A 19,819-nucleotide genomic window follows, 5' to 3' on the forward strand; every position below is an offset into this window, starting at 1 on the left:
AAAGGCCTTGCAGAGGGATCTGGATAGGTTGGAGAGCTGGGCGATCGCCAACCGCATGAAGTTCAATAAGAGCAAGTGCCGGGTCCTGCACCTGGGACGGGGAAACCCTGGCTGCACGTACAGACTGGGCGACGAGACGCTGGAGAGCAGCCTAGAAGAGAGGGATCTGGGGGTCGTGGTAGACAACAAGTTGAATATGAGCCGGCAGTGTGCCCTGGCAGCCAGGAGGGCCAACCGTGTCCTGGGGTGCATCAAGCACGGCATCGCTAGTAGGTCAAGGGAGGTGATTGTCCCGCTCTACTCTGCGCTGGTGCGGCCTCACCTCGAGTACTGTGTGCAGTTCTGGGCACCACAGTATAAAAAGGACATGAAACTGTTGGAGAGTGTCCAGAGGAGGGCTACGAAGATGGTGAAAGGCCTGGAGGGGAAGACGTACGAGGAATGGCTGAGGGCACTGGGCCTGTTCAGCCTGGAGAAGAGGAGGCTAAGGGGAGACCTCATCGCAGTCTACAACTTCCTCGTAAGGGGGTGTCGAGAGGCAGGAGACCTTTTCTCCATTAACACCAGCGACAGGACCCGCGGGAACGGAGTTAAGCTGAGGCAGGGGAGGTTTAGGCTGGACATCAGGAAGGGGTTCTTCACAGAGAGAGTGGTTGCACACTGGAACAGGCTCCCCAGGGAAGTGGTCACTGCACCGAGCCTGACTGAATTTAAGAAGAGATTGGACTGTGCGCTTAGTCACATGGTCTGAACTTTTGGGTAGACCTGTGCGGTGTCAAGAGTTGGACTTGATGATCCTTAAGGGTCCCTTCCAACTCAGGATATTCTATGATTCTATGATTCTATGATTCTATCATCTCTTTGTTTGGCTTTCTGCACTTTTAACTCTCCTTCTCTGTTACATCAAACAAAAAAGCTCCTAAAAGTAGTAAGATTTGTGGTTACAAGTTACAACAGCATGCTGAAGGCTTTTTTAGGAGCTGTAGTGGGTGACTTATACAAAGCTATACTATAACTATCTCTGTGATCCAACACCAATACCTGTTTTGGGAGAATCAACGCCATTGTCAGAAATGCTGATCTGAGTTTTCACATGTGATGGCACACAACGTGTTATGACAGGCAAACAATTTTTCAGGATATAACAACTAACACAGTCAACTAGGGTATTTATCTTTTCATGCTTAGTATGTACAGCTATTTGCCTTTTCTTAATGTTATAAATAATGTAAAGTATGGGAGCTAGATAATATGAGAAATATAGTCATACCTTCAGAATATGGGTTATTTTCGAAACCTCAAGACAATGGTTCCAAAATTAGTGTCAAACTGCAAAGAATTTAAAAACCAATTGCAATCTGTATCAAGAAACATATAGACAGCAAAATAGTTAATCAGATCCACCATACACATGTCCCACCATACCTGTTACCTCGGAATAAAATTCAGGAAAACACGTATAAGAAAGTTACAAGGTACACATGAAGCTTGAATTTCCTCAAACTTTCCAACAAAATTTTCTTTCACAGATGTTTAACTGATATATCCCTTGGAAGAACAGAGGGCAATCAGGAGCTTAAATTTTATAACAAAGAGAAGTTCAGGCAGATAATAATATATTGTCTTTTTTGACATAGCTAACAAAAAGAAGGAAGGATAAATGTGGAGAAATGGAATCATGCGTGTTTTCTGAGTTCTTTTCTTGCATTAGTTTGGTATTGTCATGTATATCTCATAGATGTGTTCTTACTAAGAATGCCAGAATCAAACCATGAAATTGTATTATTGATCTGGTGAAGTATTTCTAGGGCAGAAGTGTTTTATTCTTGGTATGTTATCCAGCCTGGCAAGATATCCGGTTTCTGTAACATTAGGATGACACAAGTAAAAATCATTCCCAAATTGTGGTGGTCTGAGATTTTCTAGGGTTTTTCAACAAGGTCTTGCTCTCAGCCACCCCTAAAAATACTTTAAACCGATTACCTTTTTCCTCACTGTGTCTGCTTTGATGCTTTCTAGTTTCAGTTAGGTTAACAAAGATAGCAATTGTAGGGTAGAACATGAAATGCTAATGTAATATAATGAATTTCTTTCAGGTAGCTTCCTTTTTTATTCTGCTCACCACAGAATTTTGTACAATGAATGGATAGAACATAATTTAGCAGTATTGAGTTGTATCTATTAAATGGAGTTTTAGAGTTCATTTAATATGTGGTTGCTGAAGTACTCTTCCAAGTTTGGAAGGTTATTTTTGTTATATTTGCTACTTTTTCTTACTTAAACGATATGCAGTTGTTTTTTGTTTATTTTATTTTTTTTTAACATTTATTGTTCTACTTTATCAGAACTTTGTTTAAAAATAAATCTGGCTGTTGTCATTTTTTGACAATCCCTTTCCTTTTTTTCTTCAATTTTTGACCCTGCCTTCCATTAGATACAGCCGTACTTGGTTGCTTAGTGTTGCTTTAGATATAACATTTTAGGCATGAACAGAGCTGATAAAGCTGATTGTATGTTTCAGAACTTTTTTTTTTTGTATCTTTGTATCTTTTGTATCTTTATATCTTTGATTTATTTTATTTTATTTTATTATTTTTTCTTTTCTCATTCAATACTGTATGCCCTGTAATGTTTTACAGATCTGGAACTTACAACTATAGTTAGTGTTCTGTAAACAGAAATCTGTTTATCTTCTAACATCTAGAATACAAATATTTTGTTCTCAGTTATGTTTTTGTGGGCCTACAGATGTGATTGTTAAAATGCATTTTAGAGGTTTCTCCATCTTTATCTTTCAGTAATTATAGCATTCAATTTCTGTAAGACGTTTTTTTTATTGTATTGTATGTATTGTATTTACAGTATTGTTAGAATACTGTATTTAAGCAGTTAAGCAAAAATACTTCCGAAGTTGGTGTTCAACTTCCATTTTCAGTAACATTTTATCATATCTGTTCCACCAGATTACTTAATACAGAAACAGATGTTAAAGGTTTCGCTGTGCATTTACAGAAAGCATGACTTTATGATTGACATCTCAAATTACTTTCCAGACATGTCATTATATTTATTTGAAAGACAGGTGTGACTGAGGACAGTATTGTAATTTTGGTCAATTCTTGGAAGATATTCACCATGACACCAACGTTACTTTAAGAAGTAGGTGGATAACTCAGTGAAGCAGATCAGAATTGAGATTGGCCAAGGCAGCTAAAAGAGAGATAAAGCATACAAAATATTAGCAATTATAAATGAAGACTGTCTAACTCCATTAAAATCAGAATGTGCTAAAAAGTCTTAGAAAAGATTCTCACTAAGATCTGGTCAGGAGCAGTTACAAAAAGATCCAGATCCTGAACATGGTTCTGAGTTAAAGAATCACATTGCTTTATTCTCTCTGTGTTAATAAATGATGAGATATGGAAATTAACCTGAACAAAAAAAAATGTCCACCAGAAGGCAGATGTTTTAATAAGATTGACTTGTTGTCAAGTAATAAAATAAGATTTAATCCATTCTCTGTAGAGAAACTATCTAATAAATTTCTACTGCTTTTGTGTGATTTTGTTAAACAGAACTAGAAGAAATAACAGGGCAGAAAAAAAGGTTAATATATATATATTTTTTTTTCAAAACATGCTGCATCTGCCACCTAGACATTTAAGTTCACCATGTTTTGTCTCTTCTGTTCTTCTAATTATGATAGTTTATTGTTAGGTTTGGGACTTTTTAAGCAATTCATTCTTTCTGTGTTTGAAAAGCAGATGGAATTATGGATAATCTTGGAAGTTAACGGTACCAAAAGTGAAATTTTGGTGGCTTTTTCAATTTTCTCTACTCAGCATTATAAATATATTAGTTGTAATGGGAATGTTCCGTTCTTGATTCTTTTCTGTTGCAAATCTAATCAAAAAGAACATATGTTTCTTGAATTTCCACATGCCTGTATTTTCAATCAGCCTATGTTGGAAGAAGTACAGAATCAATGCAAAGAGTAAAATGCCCCCTAGCTTCTAAACTTGCTAAACTGTTTTGCCGGGGATTTCACTTAATTATCATCGGTGATTTGCTTTATTTAAATAGTTCTGTAAATTAATGCTAAGATTGAAATTGATGAAAGAGGCCACTCATCAATAAAGTCCTCTAATGTATGGAAGCTAGATGGCTGACAGCGATGTGACAGTGTTAACTTGGGTCTGTTTGCAAAAGTATCTTGATGTGCAATATTGGTAACCTGACAGAAATTAACTGAAAGAAGGAATTAATTAAAATACAACAACAATTTATAAGGATATGGAGAATAAGATTATTTTAAAACCACGTGTTCTCAGTAAATTCTAATAGAGATTGGCATACATTTAACACTAGATGAGGATTCCCATTATCATTCATAATATTGAAAATTAGTATTATGTAATTAATACGCATGTAAAAGACCCTTGTTAAGAGTCATAATTTATAGAGATAAATACTTCCCATTTGAATGGTGCTGAAAAGTCCAGGCCTGTTAATAAATAGTTGCTTAAATATTTATTTAATCTAAACTACAAATGTGAGTAGTAGCAGGAACACTACAAGTTTAGCATTGCAGCTTGCTTTTCAGTATCTTAAACGTTCATTTCTAGCATGGAGAAGCATTGAATACTGTCGTTAGGGCACCTTCTTAATCTTGAAGGCAGAGTTGTAGTGGGAAAAATGTTTTATTATTCCAGGAAATTGAATTTAGATGTCCTCTCTACTAGGTGATTTCTTTGCATGATGACAAAGATTTATTTTAATATGGGATTGACCATATTACTTTTTTCTCCTGCTATCATTTAAAAAACATGGCACACATCACCCACGGGCAGGTAGGCTGAATAGTGTACGAGCTGGCTCTGCATGCACAGTGCAGCCCATGTGCATATGTGCAGTCAGCATGAGTAGCTCAAATTCATAAAATGTGCTGTGTGTATGCCAATAATTATGCTCTACATTTCAAGTTGATTTCCATGAACTCATGCCATTACTAAAAAGGCCTTTGGGAAAGAGGAAAAAGGACACATAGGAGATTAAAAAACAAACAAACAAACAAACATGGTAACCTAGGTAGAGATATAGGCTGAACACTGACGGTTATTAAAAAAATAAATAAATAAAAATTCTGTTGGGTTATTTAAAATACTCTTTTTCAGCATTTATCCCAGCTTACCTATGACAAGCAGAAGCTAGATATAAAATTTTTCATGCCATCTTGGATCAGAATTGTTCCCACTTAATACGTGTAGCTAAGTTACTAATTTTCACATAGAAACATAAAAGAATAAAATGCAATAAGTGCAATAAGCATGTTTAGAATATTATTTGTTTTCATTATCTTTCAAAAATTCTAATGGAAAAATAATGAGCCCCTTCCAATAATTTTGCTGTTCAGATAAAATTGAATTTTGAACTAGAGGACAGATTACAAATGTGTTACGTTCTTCAGAACAGAAACTGTACATGTTAAATTTTTCATTCCAATAAGCAGAAAGAAAGAACATATAGAAAAATATTTAAGAAGATTTGAGACAGACAAATTAAATTCATTGTATTTCTGCAGTTTTAATTCAAACTGAAACTCATAATTTCTTTCTAGGCTTTAAACTGATAATTATTATGGTGACTGAGGAGCTTTTTTTTTTTTTTAATTTTGTGATCTTAAAACATAAAGCATTTTTTGTGTGTTGGGTTCACATTTCTAATGTCAACATAGTGACAAAGATTCCAATTCTGAAACTTACTTCTCAGTTTGATTCATAAAGACGCAATTTGTAGATGTTCAGACTTTCTACAGTATCTCTTTTTCTCTGTTCTGCTCAGGCTATTAAGCAGGTAGTGTTCTGAGCAGGTATTTTTACAAGTGCATTTAGTTAAATTGTGATTTTTGACTTATGGAGTAATGAAAACCTGGAGTTGCAAAACTTTGAAGTATTGATAAGTAAGTTAACATTTTGTGTGTTGTTATCTCATTTTTCCAGGTGCTGTAAGCACAGAATAATAATAATAATAATTAAAAAAAAAAAATAAAGAAACTAAATTTTCTTTTTCAGAGACAACAGTCCTGTTCATGTTCTTCTTCTGTGCTTATGTATTCTAGGTCATTGTTAAATCTGGACCAGGCACCTTTCTCAGCCTGGCAGTATATGATGATTATATCTTTTGGTCAGATGGGGTGAGAAGAGCTATTCTGCGTTCCAGTAAATATACAGGAGGAGATACAAAAGTTCTTCGTTCTGATATCCCACATCAGCCAATGGGCATTATTGCTGTTGCTAATGATACTAACAGTTGTAAGTTACAAAAGAAAATACACTATGTTCTTGATTCCTTATTACTAATTTAAAGAATTTTACTTAGTTTTAATAAAGTTAAAACATTTCACAACATTTCATAAATTGTTGTTGTATGAACTGGTAACAAAAGGTGTGATACAACCTCTTCTCCAGTTAACTAAATATTATTGAATGAACATTGGCTGCTACAGGCATTCTTCTGATAGTAGCTAAATCATTTCTTGTCAAATACCTACAGTTCTGAATGTTGTGGGTTTTGTTTAGTGATTATATTCAAAATAACTCCATTTGTTTATCTTTAACATGCTAGCCTCTGAGGCATGCTGACATTTTCATCTGACTGATAAAACATGAACCAATTGCCCATAAATCTGAAATACGGTGATCTTTGCTCTCTCTAAGATGTTGGCCATTGAAGCAAATTTAATAAAGCAGAGTCTATCTTTTCCTGTTTGTTTTTCAGGTGAATTATCTCCTTGTGCACAAATGAATGGTGGCTGTCATGATTTATGCCTTCTGACTCCTGACGGACGAGTGAACTGTTCATGTAGAGGGGACAGAATACTGGTAGATGATAACAGATGTGTGAGTAAGTAATACTAGCTGATGCAGTGTTTTTGCTGTGGTGTGATGCAGTTGACTATCACAAGCAAAGATAGTTGACCCAAGTCATTAATTTGATTGCTCATATATACTATAAATACTGCTCTAGCAGTGTTTACAATTTTTTTTTGAAAGCTTGGCACATAACAGGCTTTTAACTAATTTATGTCTCACAAGACTTCTGGAAGGTTAAAAAGCATTAATATTTATTCCCTCCTTAAATTTCAGTTTGGGTAGTTGTATTCTACTTAACATTTATTTGCCGTTTCTTTCTGTTGAGTACTTCTCTTTCATGTTGTGGTGGTTTTACTCAGCTGGGCAGCTGAGCTCCACCAGAACTGCTCGCTCAGTCCCCCTCCTTAAAGGGAAAGGCAGAGAAAATACAATGAAATACAATGATGGTCTCAGGGGTTGAAATAAGGGCAGGGATATCACTCAACAATTATCGTTAGAGGCAAAACAGACTCAGCATGGGGAGATTAATAAAATTCATTACCTATTACTAACAAGGTAGAGCAGTGAGAAATTCAAAACAAACTGAAACACCTTCCCCCATCTACCCTCTTTCACCTCGTCCCACCAAGCGGTGCAGGGGAATGGGGAATGGGGGCTGTAGTCAGTATGCAGTACTTTGTCTTTGCTGCTCCATCAGTCACTCTCTGCCCCTGCTCCACGTGGGGTCCCTCCCACGGGATGCAGTTCTTGAGCAGCTCTTCAAGAACTGCACCCACCCAGCTCCATACCATGGGCTTCATCCCCCAGGAGCAAACTGCTCCAGCACAGGTCCCCCATGGGTGGGCGGCAGCTCCCCCCAGACCCCCTGCTCCTGCGTGGGCTCCTCTCCACGGGCTGCAGCTCAGGTCCGGGGCCTGCTCCTGTGGGGGCTCTCCATGGGCCGCAGTCTCCTCCAGGCCACAGCCACCTGCTCCACTGGGGGCTCCTCCACAGGCTGCAGCGTGGAGATCTGCTCCATGTGGAACCCCTGGGCTGCAGGGGGACAGCCTGCTCCACCAGGGGCCTCTCCACAGGCTGCAGTGGAACTTGTGCTGCATGCCTGGAGCACCTCCTGCCCTCCTGCTGCACTGACCTTGAGAACTGCAGGGCTGGCTTTCACTCCTCGCTCTCCCAGCTGCTGTTGTGCAGCAGTTGGTTTTTCCCTTCCTTAAATCTGCTGTTACAGAGGCACAAACAACATAATTTATTGGCTCGGCGCTGGCCAGCAGCAGGTCCCTTTGCTGAAACTGGCCCTTATCTAACATGGGACAGCTTCTGGGCTCTGCTCACAGAGGACACCCCTACAGCCCCCCACTACCACAACCTTGCCACATAAACCCAATACACATGTCCTACAATATATAAAATAATTGTAACCGATTAAATAGGGCTGTCATACTTAATCTTGCAGAGTCTGTGTTTGAGCCGTTGGCCAATATATCAATTTAAGTTGGAAGACTACTTGGAAATTGGTTTTCTTTTTGTTTGTTTTTTTTTTTTGTTTGTTTTTGTCTTTGTTTTGTTTTGTTTTGACAATGTTCTGTTCAAATTTTCTTCTTGCCACATCTTTCCATGCTCTGAACCAATATGTCTCAACACATGATAAGGAAAATAAGAAATAACTATTTTTTCAAGTTCACCAGTGGTTCAGAATATGTGGTCATTCATTGTAGCTTCCTAAGATCACAATTTCCCTATGCAGAATTGATGTTTATGAACATGGAACTATGTGCCGGAAGGATGTGATGTGCATACATAGCTTACTCCCAGTGAAGATTCTTGAGACAGAGCTTTAGTAAAATTAAAAGAGGAATTGGATGATTATATGTATAATAAGACTACACTGACTACTTGTTTGTAAACAACTAAACAGTTCTGAAAGTTCTGAATCTTTTGTTTCTGAAAATTGGGATTTGAAAAAATCTATACAAGGGTTTACTGTCAGACTTTAACTGAAGGCAATCTACCCGTACTTTTTGATTTTTTTTCCTTTTTTTCTCGGGGGGGGGGGGGGGGGGGACTTTTTCTAAAGATTACAGTCTAAAATACTGAACTAGATGAACTACAAAGTTAACTGCAGATGACTTTCCCTAACATCTTACCCCTTACAATGCTGAGAAAGGGGAAAAAAAAAAAAGAGAAAAAAAAAAAAAAAAAAAGAGCAGTTACGTGATAACATGATTGAAATTTAAAGGACTCTATATATTGAGGATCAGACCTCACCTTGTCCGGAATCCACATTTTCAGAACTTTTGTGTTTTTCTTCATATTCAACTCAAATCAAGAATTATTTTCAAATTATGTTGGCTTGACTTTTGCATGTAGTGGACATCTGTTCCTCCTGAAATTGTGCAGAAGTAATTATAATGGAAACAAGCAAAAACAACAACAACAAAAACAACAAACATACTAAACAGTATAATTTCCCTGTTCTTCCTCTTGATCTGTCCTTTCTCTCAGCTTTGATATTTCATTCAGACCCATGCATATAAAGCAAATGTACTATAACAAAGTTCACAACCAAATCATTCTGTGTAAATACTGCAATACTTTATTTTTTTTTAACCGAACTAACAGAAAATCAATATGCAAGAGAAAGAAGTCAAAATATTATGTGTACATCTCTCCTATAAAATAATAAATATAATATTTGCTCTGAAAAGGAGAGAACACAAAATTTTCATGTCTACCAATGATTATTTTTTTCTGAATAAAAAGAAGTGAAGTATAAACAACAGGTTTTCTTCCTTGTGTGTTAAGCAATCGCCTTAACATTGTGTGTAGTACATTGATCCTGGCACTTGTGTACACACTGAGCAGCTGTGCAGTACAGCAAGACAGAGTTGAGTCCAAATTAACCGCTAGGTAATGGTGAGTATTTACTTCTTGCTCTTGGATGTGCTATATTGAAGAGCGTTTTAAAACATCTCCTAAGTAATGATTATATACAAGCTGTGGAGAGGCATGTAGGTAAAGAAATGTTGAGAACAGTAATAACAAAGTCATCATCTCATCAGAGTTACTGCCTTTAACTTGCTTCACTACATGTTCACATCTCTCTTGGTTCATGGACATATATATATCTTTTACAGGCTTTCTCCTACCTTGCACTGGAATTCTGCCCCAACATGAAATGTCTGAAAAGTGTTTCTTATTTAGATATTGGCCCTCACTCCTGTGAAATATCAAGAAATGTACAAATCAGTTATCACTCTTACAGGCCACTACTGTGTGGGAGCTTTTAAATTTTGATGCTGTGGAGTTTTTGTACTTTGGTGTTCTAAAACTGTAGAGGAGATTAATACAAGTGCAGCCAAATATTGCTCTCATTTTCACTAAGGATAACAGGTATAAAAATAATGTGTTGATATATTTTATTTTTAGCTAAGAATTCTACTTGCAACATTTATTCTGAGTTTGAATGTGGAAATGGTGAATGCATTGATTATCAACTGACATGTGATGGCATTGCTCATTGTAAAGACAAGTCTGATGAGAAACATTTTTACTGTGGTGAGTATTTCCAGATTTTTTGCCTTTATGTTATTTCAGTTATACAATTTTATTTTGGTTTTTCTGACTTTACTACTTACATATATCAACTGCTCACTAAAATGCACAAGAAGAAAATGCCAAATTACTGATTAAAAACAAACAAACAAACAAAACCCTGACATTATATGGACAAAATTAACTGTACTTTAAGGTATTTCCTTGCAAACTTCATGTATTAGCTGGCTTATATTTAATACAAAACATCTCAAGTTCTCTTATATTTCTATTTCTAAAACAAAAAATTACAAAAAACACAGGTTGGAAACAGCTTAGAAACAATGACAAAAACAACAGTATTTTCAGCTTTAGTTTAACAATCAATATTTCTGTTCCCATATTTAGTAAAATTTTCCATGAATTCCTTCTTAGGTTGTCTTACTAAGTAGTAGTAATACAAACATATTTGTATTTACGTATATTCCTTAGACATAAAGAGAAAATATTTTCTACAACACAAAGTACAGTCCAAACAAACAAACAACAACAAAAAAAAAGAACACAGCCATGGTTTTTTTTTTGATTAAATATATCTGGCTCTACTGTTAGCTTCAGTCATTGATTTCATTCACAGTCCGTAGCAGAAAGATTAAGTTTTCATAGTTTCCTGTACTTTGTTATGAGAGAAGAAGGTAAGTTGAAGGCATATAAAGTCATACGGGAACAAATTAGAAAGAAAGCTCCAGCTGGTGAAGAATCTCAAAATACTGTTTCTTGTTCCAGAGTAGTTGTCTTATGTATCAGCAGTCAGTTTCAGGTTTATAGGGCTGCTGAAGTTATTTTATACTTTTTCTTTGATACTGAAAAAATATAAATACAATATCCAACAATTTGTATTTATATGGATTTGCCACATATTTTTGTGATGGACATTATATTAGTTTGCAATATGCTTGTGTACGGTTTGCCTGATTTAAATCAACCATACAGAACTTTTTGCTACATATTAGAAAAAGAGATGTAATTCTGTCATGCACTAGGTCGTGCGGAGTATGTTGCTTCCTGAATCCGATGAAGTACAGGGTGCTGGATTTTTTACTGATTAGCTTGTTCAATGAACATTATGAACTTTGTTTATTATTGTGGCTTTAATTCTACAATGCTTAGGGCTTCAGGAAATACCTTACATATTTTTGATATGTTTGAATACTCAAAACGAATACATTCTTCAATAGTGCACTTACCTGAGCAATACCAATACTTACAGTATTAGTATTCAAAAATCCAGGCATACTTCATCCTGTAGATGAACAGATAAAAGTTTCACGTATGAAACTTTTATGCTAATATTTTTTATTATTTTAATTTCCATATTATTGATGAATTTGGCTTAGGGCAAATCTGTTTTGGTTTAGCAATCTAGATTTTTCATGCTGTTTGATCAGAAGTTATAGCAATTTTTTTTTCCTACCATCACAAGATAATGAAAATTTGTAGTTAGACTTCCCTTTTTTCGTTATTTTCTTTGCCATTCTTCTGTTCTTTCTCATCATGCTTTCATGTATTACTCTCAATCATTATTTATCTGCTCATCACTCCAAGTTGCACTCCAAGTTGTTGTGTCAGACAAAAACAAGTTCAGAATTTTTTTTTCTGTAGCTTCAAATGCATTTTCATTTAAAATGTCTTTCTGGAGTATGTTTTTTTTTTTTTATGTTTTTAATGTAAGGCTATTTCTGTTAATGTATCAGATGTCTAAATGAAATTATGTGCTGCTTTTCCAGAAAATAGAGGCTGTCGAAAGGGTTTTAAACCATGTTCTAATCGCCGCTGTATTTCAAGTAACAAAGTGTGTGATGGTGCAAATGACTGTGGTGACAATTCTGATGAATTTGACTGTAAAGGTAAATGACAGTTACTTCCAAGGTGGTTTCAGAATTTTGCTCTAGAAATATTTCATATGTAAACAGAAGTAATTAGAAAACGCAGATAATTTTACTGGAATTACAAGGGTTTGGATTTTTTCTTTATAATTCAAAAACAAGAGCAGGTACATACTGGTATGTTTAAGAGATCATATATTGGGACTGATTATCAAGATTGAGTTCTGTTTTACACCTACTGTCCTCTAGAAGGAGAGATTTTTTGGGCTAAGGAAAACTCCAAAAATACTATTGCAGCTTCTTCCATTAAGTGATACATGAAGTTGTATCTTTGCCACAGATGGAAAGGATGAAATATGTGCTATATGATTTCTTCTCTGCATCTGCTGCACTATTTCTTCTTTGAAGTAGCCAGTGTTGTTTCTTTGCTTCTCAGATGCATGACAATGTCTATGTCCTTTGTAAAACTTATTGGAATTTATTTTCTTTTTATATCAAAATTGTTTTTCTTTTTACATTTTAAAACATGAATATTCATATTGTGCTTCAGTGAATGAATAAAAATTATCTAGCAGACAACACAAATCTTTCGTTACAATTCAGAAAGTTTGGAGGAGAAACTATGCCATATATAGCTAAAAATCATGTAACTTCGGTGGCTAGGATTTTTCAGAAAGTACTATATGATTTTTAATCTTAAACTGAATATGGGTAGAGAGAAAAGCATACAGGCAAGAACCCCTATGTGGTGTTAAATAACAAATTTAAAAGATTCATAGATCGTGCTGGAAGTGCTTGTTTCCTTCTCACATGATTATCTCAAATTGAGTTGGATTATCTAAAGAGAGATGTTTAGGCTCGATAAATAAATTTAAAATTAGAAACTTATGCTTTCAAGTTTATTAGGCCTACTAATTTCTACTGAAGTTTTAGCTTTGGAAGGTACAGTGAGTTCTGAAGGTCCCATCCTAAAGGATAGAAGCTTTAAGTATAATATGTATAATAAGTATAATATGCATCTGGACTGTCTGTTTAGTACATGAATTTATATCTATTTTAACCATACTTTATAGATTCAACATGTGCTTCAACAGAATTCCGTTGTGCAGATGGGATTTGCATTGGAAAATCAGCACAGTGCAACCAGATCATTGATTGTGCAGATGCTTCAGATGAAAAGAACTGTGGTAAGTTCGTGTTTGTCTGTGCTTCATCTTAGCATCTGTTCCATGATTATTCCTTGTTATATAGTGGATAATTCATAGTCATTACTTGTTGGATGCCAACAGCTGCATGGTCTGTGCAAATTCAAGCTAAACGTACAAACCAAACAATAAGGCTTTCAATCTGTATTAGGTGTGATACAGTAATTTATTGTCTCTTTACAGAAAATACAAACTGTGCCTATTTCTATAAACTTGGAATAAAATCTACAGGATTTATTAGTTGTAATTCTACTTCACTTTGTATACTGCCAGAATGGATATGTGATGGATCTAATGACTGTGGAGATTACACAGATGAACTAAAATGCCCAGGTAACTGTTAAAAAGAATATGTGTGTGTGTGTGTGTGTGTGCGCGCATACACACATTTCTGGAAAAAAATATATTGCAATATTATTTTTAAATATGTTGCAAAGTGTTTACTCAGTCAATACTTAATATTTAATGTAGAGATAAATATGTTAATGAAGTTTTTCTTGCCAGTTTTTATTTTGCATTTCATTAAATGATGCAAGTTATTACAAATTAATGCATTTCTCTTCAGACAAGTGTAATATCTAGCTTTGTGTTTCATCCAGGTTGGGTCTGTCATTATTCATTTTTATCTAAATAAACCATTAAAATATCAAACTCATCAAGCTTCCACACAATTCCTCAGGAACTTTTATTAGCTACTGTTTTAGTGGATTGTATTTCTTTTCTTGTTGAATTGGTTTTTTAGTTTAGTTTAGTTTAGTTTTTAGTTTTTTTTTTTTTTACTTTTATTTTGTTGAGGTACTTGGTGCAGGCTGACAGGGTAGAATCCGGGGCTATTGCTTCAGTGATTTTTCTGCTCTTGAGCCAGTACAAAGAGATTGTGGTACACCTTAGTCCCAATCCCCAGGCTGAGGTAGTAGGCTTCCAGAAAAGGAAGAGGTATTTACTGCTGGAAATTGTGTAACTTTTCATACAAACCTATGACTCTTGTTTTCTCTCTTTCTGCTTTCCTTGGGAAAAACAGTCCACCTTTATGTAGATAAAAATAAATAAATTCATAATGCTAGAGTCTTGGAAGATGACTCATGAAATATTATTACAATAGGTGTGAGCAAACAGCCAATAACAAAAATAATGACTGAAAAGAGTATCATACATGAAAGAAACAAGAGGCAAATGTATTTGACAGTTTAAAGAGTCTTATTATTCCAACTTTTTGACTGAAATTTTCATGAGATCAGAATACTAACATATTAGAAATATAATTTTTCAAGATATATGCATATATAATATAAATTTGAGGGAAAGCCTGCACTTTCATGATGTTTTGTTTAGCAATTTCTATCAGAATGACCATAGCGTTAATGAAATTAGAAGGTAACATAAATTATTAGTGTTGAAACAGATTTACTCTTGGAACCTATGTAGTAGCACTGGAGAGAAAGATCCCACAAGAAATTTTGTTTCTTTGTTTTCATAATTGACTTGTTCTAGTTAACTTGTAATCATCTCCTTACCACCAGTATCTCTCTCTTTTTTTCTAAGAATTAATGTTATTAATTAGTACAAATAAAACTTGGAATTTAACATTGTTAAATACTATCTATTTTTTTTAGCCAAGTAATTAACAACATCTGATTATTCCCATTTAGTATTCTGTTTTTCTTAGTGATAATCCCATTGCATCATTAAAACCTATTAGAATTCTCATTTACTTTGTGCCAACTTTATTGATGAAAACATTACAGGGATCCAGAGGATACCTAGAACTTCAGCACTAACTTAAACCTGCTATTAAGAACATTCATCTTCCTTATACCATATGCATATTAAATTATAGTTTTCATTCTAATTTCTATAATTCTGCAGATTATCCAGTCATTCTTTCAACTCATCTATTTGAGTTCAAAATAGCTTAGAATTACTGTTTTTCCTTTGTGTGTTTTTTTCCATACCAAAAAAGATTTGATGGTAATATGCTATAGCTTTAGTAAATTAATGTTGCATAAGTAAACTGATATTGCATTTTATTGCATTGTCCATTTATTTGTGTTACTTTTATTCTGTCTTTCCAAATGTGTGCCAAAAGTTCCATCATTTTAATGTGTGACTAATTGCCTGGATCGTTCCTCCCTTTATTTGAACACAGTACCATTCCAATTCAACCTGCTTGTGATTTCCTTTGCCATTTCATTCAGAACTGACTGACTCTGGCACATTAAGTTTCTGAGTGTTGTTTCTGTTATGAATACGATAATTCTCATTAACAATCTTAACTTTGTTCAGTGTCATTGTTCTTACAGAAAATTAAGGCAAAATATTCATTTAGGGGTGGTTATACTTGGACAGTCTTTAATTTCTACCCAGCCATCATAAACATCCTATTTATTTCTTTATCCTTTTTTATATTCATACAACTGCAGAAGCCATAAATATCATAACTTGTTCTTTTTTTTTCTTTTTTCTTTTTTTCTTAAAGAGAGAGAAAAAGAGGGAAAAAAAAATCAAAACAAATAACTATAGATAGCCCTGGTACATACATTGAAGGAGTAATAGAACCCTTTGCAGAGAGCTTCAGAATGAGTACATATTGCCTGGGTTTTCACAGGCAACAAATTTCTTGAGATTTTGAAAATGTGTGCTACTCATTAGAATAATACTTCTACTTGTGTCTTGAAACGAAAGATATGGTACGTTTTCATTCCTCGTGTCTGTCTTCTGAGTATTCATTCAAGTAAATCTCAAATGACTTTCACCATATACAAAAGAAATAAAGCATGGAAGAACAACTTTTTCATGTGTGATAAAATCTAAATCTCTGGCTCCAATGTCAGTACTGTAATTCAATGGTACAGTTAGAGCATGTGTCAAGCTTATAGCTTATCCCAGTGAATGTGACAAAAATACTGCCCCAGTTAGTTTATCCTTTGGGTACTGGCAGATGGAACAGAAGTACAATTTCTTCAGCTGGTGTAAAACAACAAGCAGTGTTGATATACCTGACCTAAAAATCTGTTAATGGAAATACTTAATACTTTCCACTGTAGGTCCCTTTAAATTGAAGCTGTGCTCTCTTTTTTCTCTAAAGTATTTCAGCTCCCTAAAGTACTTAGTTATTGGTTAAATAATATAATTTTTTTTATTATTATTTTTTTTTTACATTTTTACATTTTCAAACATAATCTCTTTGTTGTCCATCAGTATTCAGAAATTTAGCAGAAATGTATTAGGCTCCTATTCATACTAGTAGAGACCATTTTACATTACATTCTTTATTTTATCACAGTTCAAAACAAACCCACATGTGAAGAAAATTATTTTGGTTGTCCTAGTGGAAGATGTATTCTGAACACCTGGCTTTGTGATGGGCAGAAAGACTGTGAGGATGGAGTAGATGAATTGCACTGTGGTGAGCATTTTATCTTATTTTTATTTCTGTAACTGCTGACACACTTCAAAAAGAAGTATGCAAGTATGTCTCTGAGATTGAATATAAAGCTATATAAAAAAGTCCCTAATACTTCATTTTCAGATTTAAATCCTTATTTTTCTTGAAAGAGAGAAAAGAACATGAAATATTTAAAATTCATTTAAGTACTGCAGTACCAAGAGGAGAGTAATGTTGGAAAATGTGGACTGTGTCATCTCTGTCCTATTACCAAAATAAAGTGGTTCAGTATAGTTAAAACATCAATGAAAATACACAAACCAGCTTTATGCTTTTAAAGTTTCTCCTTTTTCCACTAGCCACATGTTTTCAAATATTAGAATGTAATCATTCTGAATGTTTTATCATTGATTTAATTAATTGCTCATTTTTTAAAATGTATTGGTGAATGCAAACTCTTAGATAAACTGATAACATTTGGAGTACAGTGATTAGGATTATACTGTATTTGAGTGTATTAATACACTACAATTGGGATGACAGAATGAAGCAGTGCCCAGGATTCATTCATTGGCTGAACTCCAGGAAACACAGTGCTGTTTTGAACCTAACAAATGTAGTGGTTGGTGTCGTTCCTAGATTCGTCCTGTTCATGGAATCAGTTTGCTTGTTCTGCAAACAAGTGCATCTCTAAACAGTGGACTTGTGATGGTGAGGATGACTGTGGAGATGGTTTAGATGAGAGTGATGCTATTTGTGGTAAGTAGAATAATTTTGTCTCTCTATCACGTCAGATCACATATACTAAGTGATCCATGAAGGCAGTAGAAAGGGAACGTGTCCTTAAAGGACAGAGGATATCTTCTTCCCTGCCAACAGCCTTGCTAAATTCGTTTTTATGGGGACTATATGATCTGTGTGTAGTCTGTCAGTGAGGATGTGAGGGGCACACCACCATAGGCAAAACCAAACCTCTCTAATTCCCATCCCTGAGGTAAAATACGTGTATCATTATTTCAGTTTTATATTTCAGTGGTAGGCAGGTGCCTTACGACTCTAAAAGTCTGCTTGTTTGTTTGTTTTCACAACTCTTTCTGCTATTCCCTTTAAATTTCTGTATATACAGTTGTAAACATGATTACATAATATTCCTCTCAAATCCCTAAATACTTTAATATTACAGGAAATTTCTACTTTTATCTAAAACTCAGTTGAGTGGAAAATTTAGTGAAATTTTTTAGAAAGAAAATCTCTTGTGTCAAGTTATGCTGTCATGATACTGATGTTACAGTTTCATGATATTTTATAAATTGGTTCCATCTTTGTCTATGTTGTATTTTATGATTTTTCCTTAAAAAAAATAACTTCTAAATATATATATATTTTTAAATCTTCTTATTTAAAGTATGTTCAGCAAAGAGTATTTTGTTCCATATTTCACGTGTGATAACACAATAAAATTATCATTATTTATGATGATTTTACTGAAAGCATTCCATTAAGTAGATAAAGAAATTTCTTCAGCTCATTTTCAGAGTTGTGATTTGTTAAAATAATTTTTTAATCAACATGTATGTAGAAATGCTAACCAATCAAAAGGATGAAAATAGAAAATATGCTATTATAATATGGTGAAATATGAATGAGTTTTTGCATTAATTTCAAGTTGACCTCCATCTACAATACATTTTTTCATGGTGTTCATGTCAGTGGTAAGATTGGAGAGTTGGAGGCAGTGTCTTTATAAGAGTAAGATTTCTGTCTGTCTCATCTCCCTAGGAACAGGATCAGGGAAGCAGGTGTGAAATAAGAAGACAGGCATCTGGGACTACTATTGAACAATGTGAAACCTTAAGAAACATCAAAGCCTGAACCTTAATAGGAAACATAGAGCAGGAAATAGAAAGTGGGAGGAGGAAAGAAGACAAAGGCCAGCAAATTACCAAGTGTCACTACAACATAGTGATTTTTGTTACTTTTTTTCTTTCAAGGATATTCAGGATTACTTCTTTTGGTATCTTGACAATACACTGTAGATCTATTAGAGGAAAGCCCACCCACAAAATTCTAAGCCCTGTCCTGAAGAGGGAAAAATCCACAACAGTAATCAAGTGGGAGTTAAGACTGTATTTCTTCATAGGAGCAGGAGACCATTCTAAATTGTAAAAAAGAAAAGAGAGATCAAGATGACTTTATGTTTTTGAATCTTACAAAATCATTAATTATTTAGTCTGAAGCTTAATTTCAGAAGCACCCAAAAATGTCAAATGAGTGTAAATAACAAAAGCTTTCTTTTATTTGCATAAGTAGTACCAAAATACATAAATAAATAAATAAATAAAAATCTTTGAATTTGTTTTACTATTTTGTTAATTTCTAATTGAAATGACTAGAAAATACGCTGTTAATGAAGTATACTTAGGTTATCTAAGAAAATTAAGCAATGGAATGATCAAAAGTTTACCTCAGAATAGTAAAATAAATCCTAGGATATAATATTTTGTATCAAGAAAAGCCTGTTAAAAAATAAATTAATTAAAAAATACCAGATTAAATCAAACAGTATGTTGAATTCCTTGCATTGGAACTGTGGAAGATTTTCTTACTTCCACTGCTATTGTATGTGGTACATATTGCTCTTTTCTAGCCATATGGGGCTGTCTCATGCAAGATCTGGATACCTGCATCCTCCTGGCATAGAGTATAGTGATGTTAGGATTGTGAGGTTTATAAAATGAGTTCCTCTGTTCAGACAGTCAAAAACATGCTGTCAAACATAAAGTCCAAAATGGGTTGGTAAAGTTATTCTGTTGGATAGGTTTCATGAAGTACAGTAAATTAAATTTCTTTGCAGTGAATTAAGAGAGAGTAAATGGAAAGAACGGAAGAGGGAAGAGCTTGTAAAAAATTGACTGTAAAATACAATTTTGTCCGGTATGATTA

At 34.4% G+C, this 19,819-nt stretch overlaps 1 protein-coding gene across 10 annotated transcripts in view; it reads left to right on the forward strand.

Moving 5' to 3' along the window:
• LRP1B (LDL receptor related protein 1B) overlaps positions 1 to 19,819 on the forward strand; it is a 666,036-nt gene that overhangs the window by 529,035 nt on the left and 117,182 nt on the right. For all 10 annotated transcript variants that reach the window (XR_011098017.1, XM_068687099.1, XM_068687103.1 and 7 more), the window contains 8 exons: positions 6,119 to 6,311; positions 6,778 to 6,903; positions 10,296 to 10,424; positions 12,188 to 12,307; positions 13,360 to 13,473; positions 13,675 to 13,824; positions 16,775 to 16,897; positions 17,516 to 17,635. Coding sequence is in view for 9 of the 10 variants with exons in the window: in XM_068687099.1 (XP_068543200.1) it covers positions 6,119 to 6,311; positions 6,778 to 6,903; positions 10,296 to 10,424; positions 12,188 to 12,307; positions 13,360 to 13,473; positions 13,675 to 13,824; positions 16,775 to 16,897; positions 17,516 to 17,635 (1,075 nt within the window). In the remaining variant the exon portion in view is untranslated. The remainder of the gene's footprint in view (positions 1 to 6,118; positions 6,312 to 6,777; positions 6,904 to 10,295; positions 10,425 to 12,187; positions 12,308 to 13,359; positions 13,474 to 13,674; positions 13,825 to 16,774; positions 16,898 to 17,515; positions 17,636 to 19,819) is intronic.

The sequence above is a fragment of the Anas acuta genome, chromosome 6 (genome assembly GCF_963932015.1).
Source record: "Anas acuta chromosome 6, bAnaAcu1.1, whole genome shotgun sequence".
Lineage (NCBI taxonomy): Eukaryota > Metazoa > Chordata > Aves > Anseriformes > Anatidae > Anas > Anas acuta.